The sequence below is a fragment of the Protomyctophum parallelum genome (genome assembly GCF_964188405.1).
Source record: "Protomyctophum parallelum genome assembly, chromosome: 3".
In the NCBI taxonomy this organism is placed as follows: domain Eukaryota; kingdom Metazoa; phylum Chordata; class Actinopteri; order Myctophiformes; family Myctophidae; genus Protomyctophum; species Protomyctophum parallelum.
In genome coordinates this window covers 16,427,306-16,444,699 of record NC_139698.1, presented here as the reverse complement: position 1 = coordinate 16,444,699, position 17,394 = coordinate 16,427,306, and the positions used below count along the sequence as shown (strand labels likewise).

Below are 17,394 nucleotides of genomic sequence, written 5' to 3'. Positions count from 1 at the left end.
TGGACGTGGCATGCCATTCCACCTTCCACAGTTTTTCTTTCTCTTCCATGTCGTACTTTTCCATTTTCCGTTTTTTGTTTTGTTTTCACCCACGACGTATAGTTGCCGGTTTTACAAAAAACCCTCCTTAAAAGCTCCTCCCACTCTCGTGCCGTCCCGCTGTGCTGATTGGTTGGGAGGGAGGGATGGGCGGGAGGTGGCGGGGCGGGGCCTCTCAGCCGGGCGGGGAGATGGTCTTGACGGTGTAGTTCTGGAACAGCGGCTGCAGGAACATGCCCACGGTGCCCGACACGCACACGAACACGAAGATCCACAGGAAAAGCCGGTCGATCACCATGGCGACGTACTTCCAGTCCTCGCTTACCTGTTGGGGGGGGGGGGGGGGGGCATGTCATTATATAGAGGAAAACGTTAAAAAAATACCGGAAATAGTAGGCCTAAAACGTCCTTTTTTTTGTCCGTTTTTCTGAAAAATGCATTTCCAAGTGGTTAATAGTCCAATCAATTCAAAGGGATTTAGTTTTCTTTTTTTTACGATGCCAGTCAAACACAAAAATAATGTATTTGTAAGATTACTAACACGGAGTACGCAAAACCCGGCAAAACCGTTTAAATACTTTTAATCTATGTTTTCATCCCAACGAATCGTTAGCTACCGTTCGTTAGCGCGACAGTCAAAGTGGGACAGTGGCCGTGGCCATTTTGAAGATGCGAGCGAATCCACTTGCATTGTATAGGCTGCATTCAAAGCCCTGTATCTCAGAAAAGACATTCATTGCACCGTTTCTGGGGAAGACAAGGTTTTTCAACGGCCTGTAGCAGGCGCTGTGATACTCGCGGTCCGAGACAACCGACAACCGAGACAACAACAACCGGTCAAGACACCACACGAGGGATTCATTAATGCTGGCGGGAATTGGGCTAAAACGGAATAAACAACTGCACTGCAGACCATAAGAGTTGTGCCGTGTTGTGTGTCAGTAATAGTTACGCATACACATATAAAGCCCGGACGAGCGGCCCGGAAGACCATTTCCAAATAATTTCCCCCATAGACGTTTCATAAAGTATTTATCTAAAGACCTTTACGCCTTGGACAAAGCCAACTCCGATCGTGACAACTCATGGCAACAAACGCAATTTTTTGGGTCAAACAAATAATTATAAAGAAGAAAAAAAGGGCACTGCAGGGTACAACACACACATTTTTTTCTAATTATTTGTTCGGCCCCAGAGAAATGTTTGTTGTCATGAGTTGTCACGATCCGAGTTGGCTTTGTCCGAGGCTCAAAGATGGAGTTTCCACCCTAAAACATGATCATCAGGTCTTATTGTTATATAAGGAGGAGATTTACAGATACAGTATTTGTTAAAATGTTGTTTTTAAGTGGGCACGCCCACCAGTTCATTAAGTATGCCTGGTTTGCCTGGTGGGTGGTGATCCACCTGAACTGAAGCCGCACCCACAGCTGTAGTTGTATGATATAGGGGGAGGGGTTAGGGGAGGGGCTTATAATGTGATGTCACTAAATTACTGTTTATTTCATTGGCCAAGGGTTCACCCTCCAGGAAGAAACCCTTAATACAAAGTTAATACACCATTGCACATAAAAAAGACTCCAGGGTGTCTAATGATGTACTGTCACCTCATAGACACATGAAAAACTGGAAAAATACAAAAATCGTGGCACTCCAAAAATGTATGGGAAATTGTTTTCCGGGCCGCTCGTCGTCCGTCATGGAAGGGGGGCGGGACTGCCACCGCTCTATAGTCGGGCATAAACCATTGAAACAAAAATGGCCAACCACCGACATCACCACTCACACTCTGGTCGTCGTCCTCGCTCTTCATGTGGTTGGCAATGAAGCGCACGCCGTCCACCGCCTCCTCGAACCCGGGACACGTGTGTCCCAGCAGGGCCGAGGTCATCGCTCCCTGGCCCCCTCCTCCTCCTCCTCCACCACCACCACCTCCCTGCTGTTGCTGCTTCCCCCGGGAGGAGGCCGACGACCCACCCTCCCTGCCCTCCCTCAGGCCGTTCAGACCCTCCGTGGACACCCCACCTCCGCCCCCGCCTCCTCCGTCACCTCCCAGCTCTGCTCCCAGCTGCTTCAGCGAGGCCCGGTTCACGTAGCAGGTGCACGGCTCGCCGCTGTCCTTGTTCCCGAACAACGATCCTCCTCCTCCTCCCGCGACGCCTCCTCCTCCTCCGTTCCCTCCTACACCTCCTCCCAGCCCCAGCCCCACCATCAGCCCCCCCACCTCCCCGCCGCCGCCGCTCCTCCCCACCACGCCGTCGCGTTGCTCCTGCAGCCTCCGCCGCTGGCGCAGCCGCTGGCGCTCGCTGCTGTTGCGCGGCTGGCGCATGAAGAGCAGCGTGGGCAGCTTGTCGAGGAACACCAGCTTGACCCACGGCGGCATGGTGTGCGTGGTGGGCGAGCGGTGGTGCACGTTGAGCACGCACACGCTGGTGACGATGCTGAAGGTCACCAGCACCATGGTGAACATCAGGTACTTGCCCACCAGCGGCACGTCGAGCGACGTGGGCGGCACGATCTTGGAGATGAGCAGCAGGAAGACGGTGAGCGCCAGCAGCACCGAGATGCACAGCGTCATCTTCTCACCGCAGTCGGAGGGAAGGTAGAACACCTGGAGCAAGGGGGAGGGAGGGAGGGAATATATAAAGAATATATATTCATTCTTGTGCCACATTTTCACGATTTTTCAAAAATAGCAGACCTACAATATTAATATTCATATTTTTCAATAGCTAACGTATAACATAATGCTTAAGCAACTAGTCGACTATTAAACTAGTCGACTGGTAAATCCACTAGTCGACCTTGTTGGTAGGGCCTACTATAGTTGACTAGTTCATAAAAAAAGAGGGAAAAAATCCCGATTTTGTAGGCCTCAAGATCTGTAGATTATAGTTATAGTCACCGATGTACAGTTTTTATGTGAAAGGGATCAAAGCAACTCACCAGGATGGCCACTTTTACACAGAGAGTAAAGTAAAAGTACTCATATTGCAGAATGTCGCATTTCACAAGTTCAAAATGTGTACAAAATCTATTGAAAATAGCAGATCTACAAGCTCACAATGCGTCGCAACGCGACACATTGTGAGCTTGTAGATCAGCTATTTTCAAATGGCCAAAATGTATAGGGTTGAAGTGGTTAATGTATGTTTGCTAATCAAAATTAAAATCTACAAAGTAACTAGTAACTAAAGTTTTCAAATAATTGTAGTGGAGACAAATTTACGTCTCTGAGATGTAGAAGTAAAAGTATACTGGAAATTGTAAAGTAAGTAAAGTGCAAATATATATGCTGACATGAACAAGGACCCCACATGGGAGAGGAAAAAAAACCCAGTAAAAAGATATAAAAAAAATATATATATATTTATTTCATATTTGAACAGGGACAAACGTTTCGGCAATCCAGCTTTATTGCACAGTCCCAATCTGTGATTACACACCCGGGTGTGATTTGAGGTGATTAGCGGTGATTTTGTGCATCTGCACTGTGTCACCGCTCCTTTAAAAGGAACCTAAATACATTCAGTCACTCTCCACACTGATGAAAATTAAATAAATGTTTTGGTCTTGGTGTGTGCGACCCATGACTACCCGTTATTAATTTTAATAATGAATTGCATTTTTATAGCGCTTTTCCAAGTGCTCAAAGCGCTTTACAATGGTTCATTCATTCATTCATACATTGGGAGGTGAAGCGGCGAACAGTCGACGCCAGCGTCCTCACTTCCCGCATTCACACACCGACGGTGGCGAGCTCACACCGACCGACTCATTGGAGGCAGTGTAGGGTTCAGTGTCTTACACCGGGTTCTACTCACCAGGATGGCCAGTGAGGTGATGAGCACACAGGGATCTATCTACTCACCAGGATGGCCAGTGAGGTGATGAGCACACAGGGATCTATCTACTCACCAGGATGGCCAGTGAGGTGATGAGCACACAGGGATCTATCTACTCACCAGGATGGCCAGTGAGGTGATGAGCACACAGGGGATGATCAGGTTGATGGTGTAGAACAGTGGCTTGCGGCGGATGATGAAGTCATACGTGATGTCCACGTAGGTGGGGTCGGCCGGGTTCTCGTTGCGCCGGCCCGGCAGCGCGATGATGTCCCACTCGCCGCTGGCGGGAGAGCGAGAAGGAGGGGGTGTCACATGGTTCAAGTTATAAAGGCATCCTATGTGTAACTCTTATAAAAATGTATAGCCGCCGCTGCACACTATTCTATTCCAATGCCAAAGTTTTATCGTGGACACAGAGATGTCTGGAGAAGGCAGAAAGCTCGTAGCGCGGCACGATCTGTTATTTTTCAATAGCTCAAGTATAACACAATGCTTAAAACACCAAAAGGGGTTCCCGTCCAAAATGGGTTAAAGTAGGCCTAGTTAAAGCTGCTATAAGCAATAATACTGTACAGTATGTAAAAAAATGTATTTTTGTTTTTTGGTAGTCAGACAGCCAGCAATGGGTAAAACGCCCCCAAAAAACTAGAAGCTTTGTGATTGGTCGATTTTGCCTGTCTACTTCCTGATTGGTTAGTCATTGCGACCGGGTTTTTTTCCGACCAATGACAAAGCTTCTATAGGAACTTCTTTGAATGCAGATTTCGGCCCCTAGATGTGTCACAGAGAGCGTTCTACCCAAAAAAAAAAAGTCATTAAAATGTTGACATATAAATTATTGCTTATACGCAGCTTTAAAAGTTAAAGTGACACAGATGCGGTCCAGGTCTGAATGGCGTGCGTTACTAACCTGGGCGTGAAGTCGTCCATGGAGGCCATGTCGGCGCGCAGCACCAGGTCGATCTCGGTGCGGTCGTAGGTCCAGGAGCGGAAGCGCAGCGTGCAGTTCTGCTGGTCGAAGGGGAAGTGCTTCACCTCGATCTTGCACGCCGACTTGTAGATGGCCGGCGGGAGCCAGAAGATGCTGCCGTCGTACGACACCACGGCGTTGGAGTAGAAGGACACCTCGTACATGCCATCAGCGCTGGGGGGAGAGAGAGAGAGAGAGAGAGACAGGGGAGAGGGGAGAGAGAGAGAGAGAGAGAGAGAGAGAGAGAGAGACAGACAGGGGAGGGAGAGATATGAGGGTATTATAGTGTTGCTACATCGTCTCGGTATCTGTAACTGAAAAGGAAACGAATAACCATAAAAGGCAAACATCTTATGTATTTATTCCAAAATCGTACAAGATTTTTTCCGTCACAAACTGACCCAATAAGTACATGGATCCTGCCTCCTCCAAACAGTAAGACACTGACTGCAACTTTGCAACTTGTCCACAACTTGTCTGTCCACAACAATGGGTAGCCTACTACTAACTAATCAATATCACGATAATGGGAGGACGATATGATTATATTGCGGCGATACATATCGCTTGTGGATCTGCTACTTTCGACGCTTTGGTTTGAAAAACCAAAGCAAAAAAAGTTTAAAGATGGAGTAGATTTCTCTTCTCTGCCCAACAGCAACAACACAGTACGTATACCAGTAAGACGCGCTGAGGGTGAGAAGAGAACCCTAACCCTAACCCGTGCACGCATTTGCCTGGGTGACATCAGACTGCTGGGCGAGCGCTGGCGCTTTGGCATGGGCGGGTCAGATTAACATATATATATACACCTGGGTGACAGCAGACTGCTGGGCGAGCGCTGGCGCTTTGGCATGGGGGGTCAGATCAACATACACCTGGGTGACAGCAGACTGGATGGAATGGAATGTTAGAACAGCTAGGTCAGCTCCATATATGGAGATCTAAGGGCGTCAGCTGTCTTGAGTGTACAGGCTTTGATGAGGTCTGTTGTTGTAATGTATGTATATACGAATCCATAGGCCAGATGTAGGCAATCGATACTGAGGTGTCAAGCTGTGCTCCATGTGACACCTCAGCTATGGCTGTGCCCAGGGCACGGAGGGCCAATGAAATTGAATGCTGCCCTCAGAACACATCCCAAGGCAAATAGGTCTGCACCCCAACGTGGATTCTTAGTGTGACACCTCAGCTATGGCTACGCCCAGGGCTCCCCAATGTGGATACGTCTACAGCAGTGGTTCTCAAGCAGTGGTCCGGGGACCACCAGTGGTCCTTGAGGGGGTTCCAGGTGGCCCCCAGCTAAATGATGGAGAGCTGGTATAACCAAATGGACCCTTAAATATGTCTTTAACTCTTGAGAGCGTAAAAGGAAACCAAATGGACTCGTAAGTTATTAAATTATTGGTAAAAATCTGCATCAGTTCATTTACAAATTCTACACAATACCCCTGGCCTACCACATCAATACAGCATGGAATTGTGGACACCTTATCTTAACAAAAATATTGCTTAAATGCTTAAACATGGTATAGGTGTAATGTTATAGAGACCACAGAAGTGAACCTTTCAAGCCTGTTTTCTCAACTCGCTGTTTCTCTGCTAGACATTACTCTATAAGCCATATCTCCAAAACGGGTGGGTCAAACTGAACATGTCAATTTGAAGCTATGATTCCCATGTTGGGCGGGAACCTCTTTTGGTGTTTTAAACATTATGTTATAATTTAGCTATTTAGCTATTGAAAAATCGCAGATCTACAAGCTCATAGCACGGCACCGAGTGACGCGCTACGAGCTTGTAGGTCTGCTATTTTTTTTTTAATCATGAAAATGTGGAGCAAATCTTTGAATTATATATTCTTTCAGAGCGAACGTTTTTGACTCAAATCTTTGCTCAGGCCTAAATGGGTTAATAGCCTCGGACAGAAACGGTCACAAATGGTGGTCCGTGAATTCGATATGAAGAGGGTTGAAAACCCCACTGGTCTATAAGGTGTTAGAGTGCCAGCGACAGGAACACGCGCGGGGCCGTGTCAGCAACGTCTCGCTGAGACAAGCTCGCAATTAATGTTATTGCCTCCAGCTGTGTGTAGCCGTCAAAATGTCTGCTGCCTGTGAAAAGCTAGGGCTCTCTGTGTTGGACAAGCTCCAGGTCTTTGTGCTTTTAACAGCCTGGCGCCCGTCCAGTCCAAGAGTCTCCGACCCTGCGCGCCGTGAGTGATGAGAGGACGAGTCACGCTGTCCGTCCGTCCGTCTGTCTGCGACATTGGGCTCTCAGGGAAAGTGGCTCTCAGACAGACTATGACCTCATCCGTCATTGTCTACACTACAGCATGACAGCTTTGGCTCCCAAAATGTTTAGCTCAAGAACCCTAAAGGATGGAATTAGATCAAACTAGTGAAAAGTTCACATATACATTATTATTATTATTATTATTATTATTATTATTATTATTATTATTATTGTTCATCTTTTCCTATTTGGATCCGTAGCCACTGGCACTGCCTATAGTTTGTCCATCTGTACCTGCCTGCCTGATGCCTGTCATCATGTGCTTGTTTCTAGAATGCTACAGATTTGTTTTTCTTCACCTCATGCAGAAACTGCGTCTTTGTCTATGATTAAATATAAACGAGAAGCCAACCTGTCCGGATTTTGACGTTTTGCGCAGTAGCAACACACACAGACAGTACTGGTGTGTGGTGCACAAAGTGTGTTGCGCTTGTTCTGTCAACGCAACGGAGGCGTGCGCCAATGGGCGTGCGTGTGAAGTTTGAGTGACAGGTTCTATAGTTTGCTCTTGAGTCTTAAAATGACGGTGGCTCCAAACGGATCGCCACCATTTTGGTCATTATCTCAGGAACGCAAGGTCCAATCTGCTCAGTTTAAAGCTTGTTGGATACATGAAATTGAGGAAATTTGATTGGCGGGCCAGTCAAAATTGCTCCTCGGGCCGGAAGTGGCCCGCGGGCCGGAGTTTGACTATCACTGGGTTAGGGTATAGGGTTTAGGGACTGACTTGTTGTAGAGGACCACATAGGGTTTAGGGTATAGGGGTTAGGGTATAGGGTTTAGGGTATAGGGACTGACTTGTTGTAGAGGACCACATATGGGTTAGGGTATAGGGGTTAGGGTATAGGGTTTAGGGTATAGGAACTGACTTGTTGTAGAGGACCACATAGGGGTTAAGGTATAGGGTTTAGGGTATAGGAACTGACTTGTTGTAGAGGACCACATAGGGTTTAAGGTATAGGGGTTAGGGTATAGGGACTGACTTGTAGTAGAGGACCACATAGGGGTTAAGGTATAGGGTTTAGGGTATAGGAACTGACTTGTTGTAGAGGACCACATAGGGTTTAAGGTATAGGGGTTAGGGTATAGGGTATAGGGACTGACTTGTTGTAGAGGACCACATAGGGGTTAGGGTATAGGGGTTAGCGTATAGGGGTTAGGGTATAGGGGTTAGCGTATAGGGGTTAGGGTATAGGGACTGACTTGTTGTAGAGGACCACATCGGGGAGCCAGATGTGTTTGGACGGCAGCCTGACCTTCATCATCCCATCAAACTCCTCGGGCACCCACGTCAGCCGGTAGTCCTGCCACTCCTGCATGTGCAGTACCAGGGGACCAATCAAAACACACACACACACACACACACACACGGTTATCACCCTGCACGTACCGGGGACCAATCACAACACACAGAGTTATCACCACCAATCAATCCATGGCAGGTGGGGAAACGGAGGAACATGCACGGGCAACTTGGAGCGTGAACTGCAGGCGGACCCGTGGATCCATGACGAGGAAACCCTGTGCAGCTGGGCTTTAATTAACATTGAGCGCTCGGTTGCACTTCACTTTAATACGGCCTGCAGGTTAATATCACAGTATTGATATATTATTTATTTCAGCTTAGATATTATTGATTAGTAGCTTAATGCCTATAGTATTCAAATGTATTTTTTTTTTTTGGTCCAATGTATTTTTATTTGAGTTTATACAGTTAACATAAGTATAATAAGTAAATGCATTTGAGATGTGATTATACATTTACTTTTCAGGATTCCAATTCAAAAATAGCAAAACAATAATTTAGGATTCCAATTCAACAATAGCAAAAAAAATAACAGATCTACAAGCTCAAAATGCGTTGCAGTGCGACATGTTTTGAGCTTGTAGATCTGCCATGTTTTGCTACTTTCGTGTGACATGGTAATATCGAATGACAAAGTAGGGTATTTACAAAAAAGCTAATACAGAGATACAGTAAGAGGTTATCTTCCCGACAGTATATATATATATATATATATATATATATTGTATATATTGTATATGAGTGAGTTTGAAAACATAGTGGGCCCTCTCCACCGTCAAAGTTGCCCACCCCTGCCTTATATAGAGCGTCGCAGTCCCGGGCCCCGACCAGCGGGCCGGAAAAGAGAATTCCCCGTATTTTTTCCCCCAAAGACGTTTCAGAAAGTATTTATTTAAAGACGTTTACGCCACGGACAAAGCCAACTCGGCTCGTGACGAATCATGACAATAAACAAAAAAATGTTTTGGTCCGATCGAATAATTAGAAGAAAGGGAAAAAAAGGCAGGGTACAACACTTTATGTTTTGTTTTTCTTTTTACTAATTATTTGGTCAGCCCAAATCATTGTGTTTAAACGTCTCTAAATAAATACTTTTTGAAAAGTCTATATGAGGAAAATTAACGGGGAATTATCTTCCCCGGCCGCTCGTCGTCATGAAAGGGGGCGGGACTGCAACGCTCTATAACTTATACAGCAGGGAGATTCATTACTGTCGAATGGATTATTTGGAGTCAGCATTTCTTCCTGATAACAGCAGGTGGTGCTGTTTCCCCATGTTCTCCAAATGAAAACACAGCACTATGCTGTAGCTTTTCACCAGTACAATGCACTATTTAAAGCTGCTGTTGTTTATCTGATAATAATAATAATAATAATAATAATAATAATAATAATAATAATAATATTAATAACAATAACAACAATAATAATAACAATAACAATAACAACAATACTAATAATAATAATAATAATAATAATAATAATAATAATAATAATAATGATAACAATAACAACAATAATAATAAACATAATCTTTCACACTTTTCCTTTAGGATTCTAACGATTCCGGTTCCTTAATCATTCCCACTTTAACGGTCCCAGTCCTAAACGGTTCCCTTTATATGGTTCCTACAGGGGGTTCCAAATGGGCCCTTACAGGTGTGTACATCTGAGAGTGTCACGGTACGCTCCTCTGCCCTTGGACTTTGTCTGTGTTTTGGGTCTTATTACTTATATTTGTGTTCTGTACCTTATTTTGTAATAGTGTTCTGTGATTTCCTGTCTACCTTGTTTTCTGTCTCCTGCCTTGTCTCACCCCCCTGTATTAGTGTAACCCTAACCACCTGTGTTCTGTTGTCTGTTAGCCTATCCCATTGTTGATTGTGTGCTTCAATTCACCTGTGTGTAGTTAGTCTTGTCTATATATATGCCCCAGTGTTTTCAGCTCCTTGTCAGTTCGTCGTCGTATATGTTGTGGTCAGTTGTTCCATGTATATTGTTCCTTGTGATGTTTCCACGTGGGTTTTTTTTGAGAAATAAACCTCTTGAACATTCACTTCTCTGCCTGGCCTGGTCGTTCTGCATTTGAGTCCTACCTCCGTGACCACACCCTGACAGTACGAACTGACCAATTATGGACTCAGCAGAACGGCAGCTTTTTCGGAAGAAGGTACAGGAGTTCGAGTCTGCAGTGAATGGCCTCATCGCTTCACCTCCCAGCCAGCATGTTGAGCTGCTGGGGAGGATTTCAGACCAGCAGAAATGGTTTGGTGAGAGGCCATGGGTGAGCCACTTCGTTCCTCACATTGATGTGGTCCGGCAGAGGCTGAATAGTTTTCAGCTGTCCGGTTCTGGTTCTCCCGCTTCCCAGCCTGCTTGTGACCAGCCCATGCCCCAGTCAATCAGACTCGGGTTTGTGGGCCTCCAGCCTGTGTCTGCATCTACCAGCCCCACTCCTGCACCATTGGAAAACCAGCCTATGAGCCTGCTGGCCTACTTTTGTAGCAAGGTAAAAATACCTGTCTATCCTGAGCCGACTACCATCCAGGACCCATATGAGGGGTCACGCTTGGCCCTTTGTGTGGGGAACCGTGGGCCTGCCAGGAGAAGGCGTGGTCGCCATGGCTCTCAACATCCTCCCAGTGGCCTCCAAAGCACCCCGTCTGCAGCCCCAGCTCCTCGACCTGCAGCCCCGGCTCCTCGACCTGCAGCCCCGTCTGCAGCCCCAGCTCCTAGACCTGCAGCCCCGTCTGCAGCCCCAGCTCCTAGACCTGCAGCCCCGTCTGCAGCCCCAGCTCCTAGACCTGCAGCCCCGTCTGCAGCCCCAGCTCCTAGACCTGCAGCCCCGTCTGCAGCCCCAGCTCCTAGACCTGCAGCCCCGCCTGCAGCCCCAGCCCCTCGACCTGCAGTTCCGTCTGCAGCCCCAGCTCTCCCGTCTGCGGCTCTGTCTCCTCTGCCTGAGGCCCTGCCGCTGCAGCTCGCCTCCGAGGCCCCGCCGCTGCAGCTCGCCTCCGAGGCCCCGCCCCTGCAGCTCGCCTCCGAGGTCCCGCCGCTGCAGCTCGCCTCCAAGGCCCCGTCCCTGCAGCTCGCCTCCGAGGCCCCGCCCCTGCAGCTCGCCTCCGAGGCCCCGCCGCTGCAGCTCGCCTCCAAGGCCCCGCCGCTGCAGGTCGCCTCCTCCGAAGTCCCATCGCTCGCCTCCTCTCAGGTCCTGCCACTGCAGTCTGCTTCCACTGAGGCTCTGCTGCCACAACTCTGCGCCCCAGGGCCTGTGTGGCCCAGAACTCCTAAGTGGGACCACCTGTCTGGTCGTCCTCCAGACTCTCCTCCCAAGCAGCTGGGCCGACGTTTTCCTGTGTGGCTCCGCCCATCTGGTCGACCTCCGGACCCTCCTAAGCGGCCATGCCGACATTACAGTTTGCCTGGGTGGCTCCGCCCCTCTGGTCGTCCTCCTGACCCTTTTCCCAAGTGGCCAGGCCAACTTCTTCGTCCTCCTGGGTGGTTCCAACTGCCTGGCCGTCCTCCAGACCAACTCCACTTCAACCTGGCCATCCATCTCGGGTCCTTGTCCCCAGACCCCTTTTCCTCTGTCCCCTCCTCCAGACCCCCTCCACCCACCCGGCTCAGTGTTCCTTGTCTGAGTTTTGGGACATCTGGAAGCTGTCCGTTGAGGGGGAGGTACTGTCACGGTACGCTCCTCTGCCCTTGGACTTTGTCTGTGTTTTGGGTCTTATTACTTATATTTGTGTTCTGTACCTTATTTTGTAATAGTGTTCTGTGATTTCCTGTCTACCTTGTTTTCTGTCTCCTGCCTTGTCTCACCCCCCTGTATTAGTGTAACCCTAACCACCTGTGTTCTGTTGTCTGTTAGCCTATCCCATTGTTGATTGTGTGCTTCAATTCACCTGTGTGTAGTTAGTCTTGTCTATATATATGCCCCAGTGTTTTCAGCTCCTTGTCAGTTCGTCGTCGTATATGTTGTGGTCAGTTGTTCCATGTATATTGTTCCTTGTGATGTTTCCACGTGGGTTTTTTGAGAAATAAACCTCTTGAACATTCACTTCTCTGCCTGGCCTGGTCGTTCTGCATTTGAGTCCTACCTCCGTGACCACACCCTGACAGAGAGTGTCACACATGGAACCAAATGGACCCTTACAGGTGTGTACATCTGAGAGTGTAACACATGGAACCAAATGGACCCTTACAGGTGTGTACATCTGAGAGTGTAACACATGGAACCAAATGGACCCTTACAGGTCTTTAACTCTGAGAGTGTACTCAACCAAATGGACGGTTGAAGGTCCCTGGCATATGTTTTCAAATGGTCTGCGGCCTAGTAATAAGTGTCAATTTGGGGGTCCTTGACTTCTCACTTTCAATATGACTGAATATCTCTGTCTCTCTCTCTCTCTCTCTCTCTCTCTCTCTCTCTCTCTCTCTCTCTCTCTCTCTCTCTCTCTCTCTCTCTCTCTCTCTCTCTCTCTCTCTCAGTATAGTGGGTCATGTGGGGTGAATCTCACCTGAGTCAGCCAAACATTGGTCGTCATCACCTGCTCTCTCTCATGCTGCAGGGCGGGAACACACACGCACACACATTTTAGGATAGTGATTTTATGCACTACTAAACTTTAATACAACCTCCAACCTCCCGCTGTACATGATTTATCGATGCTTTTGTATGTATTTTGTATGTATTTTTTTTATGAAAATGTCCTAATGTAGCGCCGGCCGCAGCTAGAAGAATATGCAGGCTTTAGACTCTCTTTATAAGGATAGATGACAAGGAGTTTATCATTGGAACGCCACCGGTCGCTCCGTTTATTATTATTCTCCACAACAACTGATCACAGCCAACACTGGCGCATCACAACACTGCGTCATCAAAGCACGCCAGCCTTCAGGCAAAAGCAAACGAACCTCGAGCCTACACTAACACTCCTATGTCGTGATTGCTGATAGTTGGCAGAGTTAACCCAAATTCTGGGCGGGAACCCCTTTTGGTGTTTTAAGCATTATGTTATGCTATTGAAAAATAGCAGATCTACAAGATCGTAGCGCGGCATCGAGTGCCACACTACGAGCTTGTAGGTCTGCTAGCTTGTAGGTTTGCTATTTTTGAAAAAATCGTGAAAATGCGGCGCGAATCTTTGAACATAGATTATTTCAGAGCGAACGTTTTTAACTCAAATCCTTGCTTCTGGGGGGGTTCCTGGAACAACATATTTTCAGATGGGGTCGGCGGCAAATTACAATTTTTGGGGTCGTTGACATGAAATATTGATACAGAAACGTACTGTAGCTATTTCAGAAAACTGTCAGAATTTAGATGATTCTTTTCTTTTTTCGACGTCAGGCCGGTAATTCCCATCCAGTCAGCATCTCTCCACCAGGTCAGAGGTAGCGATGTCAATTATCAATTCATTCATTAATTGATAACCTTATCGCTCGATTAACAGGTTGATAAGCGGCGTTTTATTTATTGATCTGAGAACATAAAAATTTACATTTTGCTGGTATACAGAAATAATTCAAAAAGGCATATTAGATTCCTTAATCAAATATTCATTTGACCATTTGTGATACAGGGCCAGTGCATCTTTGTATGAGGGAAATGTAAAAGTGCACACTGTCTTGTCTGTCATAACACCAAAGCAGAGACGTTTCTGTGGCTACCAAGGTTTTTTTTAACCGGCCCACATGTTCGTTCCTCGGCCACGTGCACGCGCGCGACAGCATTACATTCACTGAAAATCGCCCAATGACAATTTACAATTACAATTTACAATTTAGGCATTTAGCAGACGCTCTTAATCCAGAGCGACTTACATTTAAGCAAGAACAAAAGCATGGGAATACATCACATAAAAGCATTTATCATGAAACATGCGTAAGCTAAGAAAGTAACAGTGGAATATCTATATTATGAAACTATACATACACTATACATATAAACTATACATATTTACTACTATGCTATACATATGTACTATGGCGTGCTATGACTATATACAATACAATTATAGTGCTGTCTACATAACATGCTATAAGTCTGTGTCAAATGCTATCTAAGCCAACAGAAATGCTATCTAAGGGGTTAGGGTAAGTGCTATGGGCCATGATGGAGTCTGTAAAGGTGGGTTTTCAGGCTACGGCGGAAGATTGGGAGTGATGCTGCAGTTCTGACTGCAATGGGAAGTGCATTCCACAGTTTTGGAGCCAGAAGGGAGAAGAGTTTGGGACGTGTGGAGCGTTGTCCCGGCGTTTTTAGTGAGGGTACTTCCAGTTTCCCTGCGTTGGCTGATCTGAGTGCGCGGGAGGGTTTGTAGGGTTCAATCATACTTGCAAGATATGGGGGAGCCATACCTTTGGTTGCTTTGAATGCCAGCATCAGAGTTTTGTATTCTGTGCGGGCAGCGACCGGGAGCCAGTGGAGGGAGCGGAGCAGGGGGGAGACGTGAGAATTTTGGCTGGTTGAAGACCAAGCGAGCTGCTGCATTTTGGATCAGCTGGAGAGGCTTAAGTGCACATGCTGGTAGGCCAGTAAGGAGGGAGTTACAATAGTCGAGTTTTGACAAGACTGTTGTCTGGATTAGGAGCTGGGCTGATTCCTGGGTGAGGAACGGTCTAATTCGTCGTATGTTATAGAGTGTGAACCTACATGATCGAGTGACAGCTGTGATGTGAGCTTTGAACGAGAGCTGACTGTCCAGGACAACACCAAGATTCCTGGCTGTTGGGACAGACGTCACCAGGGCGTTGTCTACGGAAATAGTTAGCTCCCGCATATAGGGCAGGACTTAGCTGGGAAGAAGAGAAGCTCAGTCTTGGACTGAGCAATGACAGAACCGCAGTATTAACTCTTAAGTGTAATTGAACTTAACGATCAAGTAATCAATTAACGATTAACTACTAACATGCCTATTCAGAGGAGCTATAGAGAACCGAAGTCTGACGTCAATATTGGTAGAGGGCGCAAATCCACGAGTTCATGTACTTTTTAATTGCATTGTAATTCCCATATTATAGACTGAGAGAAAACGCTATTGTTGCTGCTACTGAATTAGTTACATTTTCGCTAGAAACAGACTGTATCATATATGAGTGACTGGCTGTCGCAAACGATACAGAGACACCTCCCTGACAATAACGCAGAGACAGCTTGTTCATTTTTGAACGCTTATATGAAACGATTTTAAGTAGGGCTGTCAAAAGATTAAAATATTTAATCCGATTAATCGCATGATTGTCCATAGTTAACTGTGATTAATCGCAAATTAATCGCATATTTTGTATACGTTCTAATTTTCTAAATCTACTTGTTTAAAATCTTTTTCAAGTTTTTAATACTCAATACTTCAATCAACATGGGAGTAGACAAATGCTTGCTTTATGCAAATGCATGTTTTTATTATTATTGGAACAATGATAAATACTGTCCAGAATATTTAAGTCAAATAAATTCTTCAAGTAAAAGAAATGCTGAAATCATAAACTCAGGCAAATTAATGCTTACTAAATAATACTAACACACAACGTAGGGTGTTCAACTTGACACTTTTTCATCCCCATTTTTTGTTTAAGCAGCCATTAACACAAAAGGATGACCCTGGTGCGTTGCATTTGCATCCAATTCAAAACAAACAGTACGATGCACAAAATAAATTATTATTATTTTATTTTTTTGCAGATCCAAAAATCCAACCCCCCACCCCCGCTCCCAAGTTCCGTGCCTGCACAATGCAACTGTATGTGATTTGATGTCTCCACCCCCCCCCTCCCTCTCTGTCAATACCCCTCACCCATTCTATGCTCCCCCCCCCCACCCCCATTCTTCTTCTTTTTCTATGATGATGCTATGAGAAGTATATAGCAGCGCCGAAATATGGCTGCAGCTGGTGTAACTCTGATTGTCGTCTCTATCCCCGTAATTGCAATGAGTGCCTGCACAACCAAATTTCACCCATGTTACTTGTAACGTGTTGTGACAATAAAGTCTGATTGATTGATTGATTGATTGATTGATCACTGCGCGTTAATCGCGCGTCAAAAATAATAGTGCCGTTAAGAGGATTGTAAGTTAACTAGTTAATAGCGCGATAACTTTGACAGGCCTAATTTTAAGATGACCCCGTGTTACTCTCCATAGAGAAATGACTTCCGTGAACGGGGCAGAACCAGGGGATGAGCGAGTGACGTCAGGACTTCGGCGCTCTACATTCTGCTCTTGAACTTTGACCTTGAATGTTTGTGTGATGTTACTCTAACAGGAAAAACGACAGCATCCTCGAAATATCAGTGTGTGTAATGTAACACAAACGTGTTGTAGTGATAAAAAAAAATTGCCAATATACTTTTGCCCAAAAATTTCCCAACGTGTGAGTGTGTGTGTGTGGCTGCGTGCGTGCGTGCATGCGTGCGTGCACACACACGTGCGCGCGCACGTTTGAGTTCCTTATACTCACCACACTGATGAGCTGCGCTAAGGACACCATCAGTTGCACCGTCACCAGCTCGCTGCCATTGGTGGCGGGGCGGATCAGTTTGTTGTAGTGGGCGGGGTTAAGGAGGTGTTCCACCAATCGCTCCTCCGTGTCGGCGCCGAGGCTGCCTGGAGGTGAAACGTTATTGGTTTTAGACCGCCTTGACATTTTCATACCTTTCTTTTTTTTCCTTTTTTTTTTGTGTAAAATATGCTGGGCCAGGAACCCCTGCATGAGCGAATTAAGCAATATTACACAAGAGGGTGTGGTTTAATGTGATTATTGCCACGACAGTGGAAATTATCCGCAAGCATCACTGAATATATAATATTGCAATTATACAACAGTTACCCTTAAAACTAAGAAAATCGCTGAAAAAAACATATTTGTTTAATGACAGATGTAGTCACTACGACCACAAATGTCCCAATAAACTAGCTAACCATAGCCACCGAGTTT

The 17,394-nt window shown here is 46.3% G+C and overlaps 1 protein-coding gene across 1 annotated transcript; it reads right to left on the bottom strand.

Moving 5' to 3' along the window:
- Window positions 1-214: 214 nt before the first annotated feature.
- Window positions 215-17,058, bottom strand: chrnb2 (cholinergic receptor, nicotinic, beta 2; the record flags this gene model as incomplete). Its single annotated transcript, XM_083760683.1, has 7 exons — window positions 16,918-17,058; window positions 12,976-13,020; window positions 8,356-8,465; window positions 4,798-5,031; window positions 4,005-4,167; window positions 1,826-2,650; window positions 215-364 (listed from the first exon to the last, which is right to left on the bottom strand). Exons 1-7 carry the CDS (start codon window positions 16,945-16,947, stop codon window positions 215-217), a joined length of 1,557 nt encoding a protein of 518 aa, XP_083616809.1. The 5' UTR covers window positions 16,948-17,058.
- Between the last annotated feature and the right edge of the window lie 336 nt (window positions 17,059-17,394).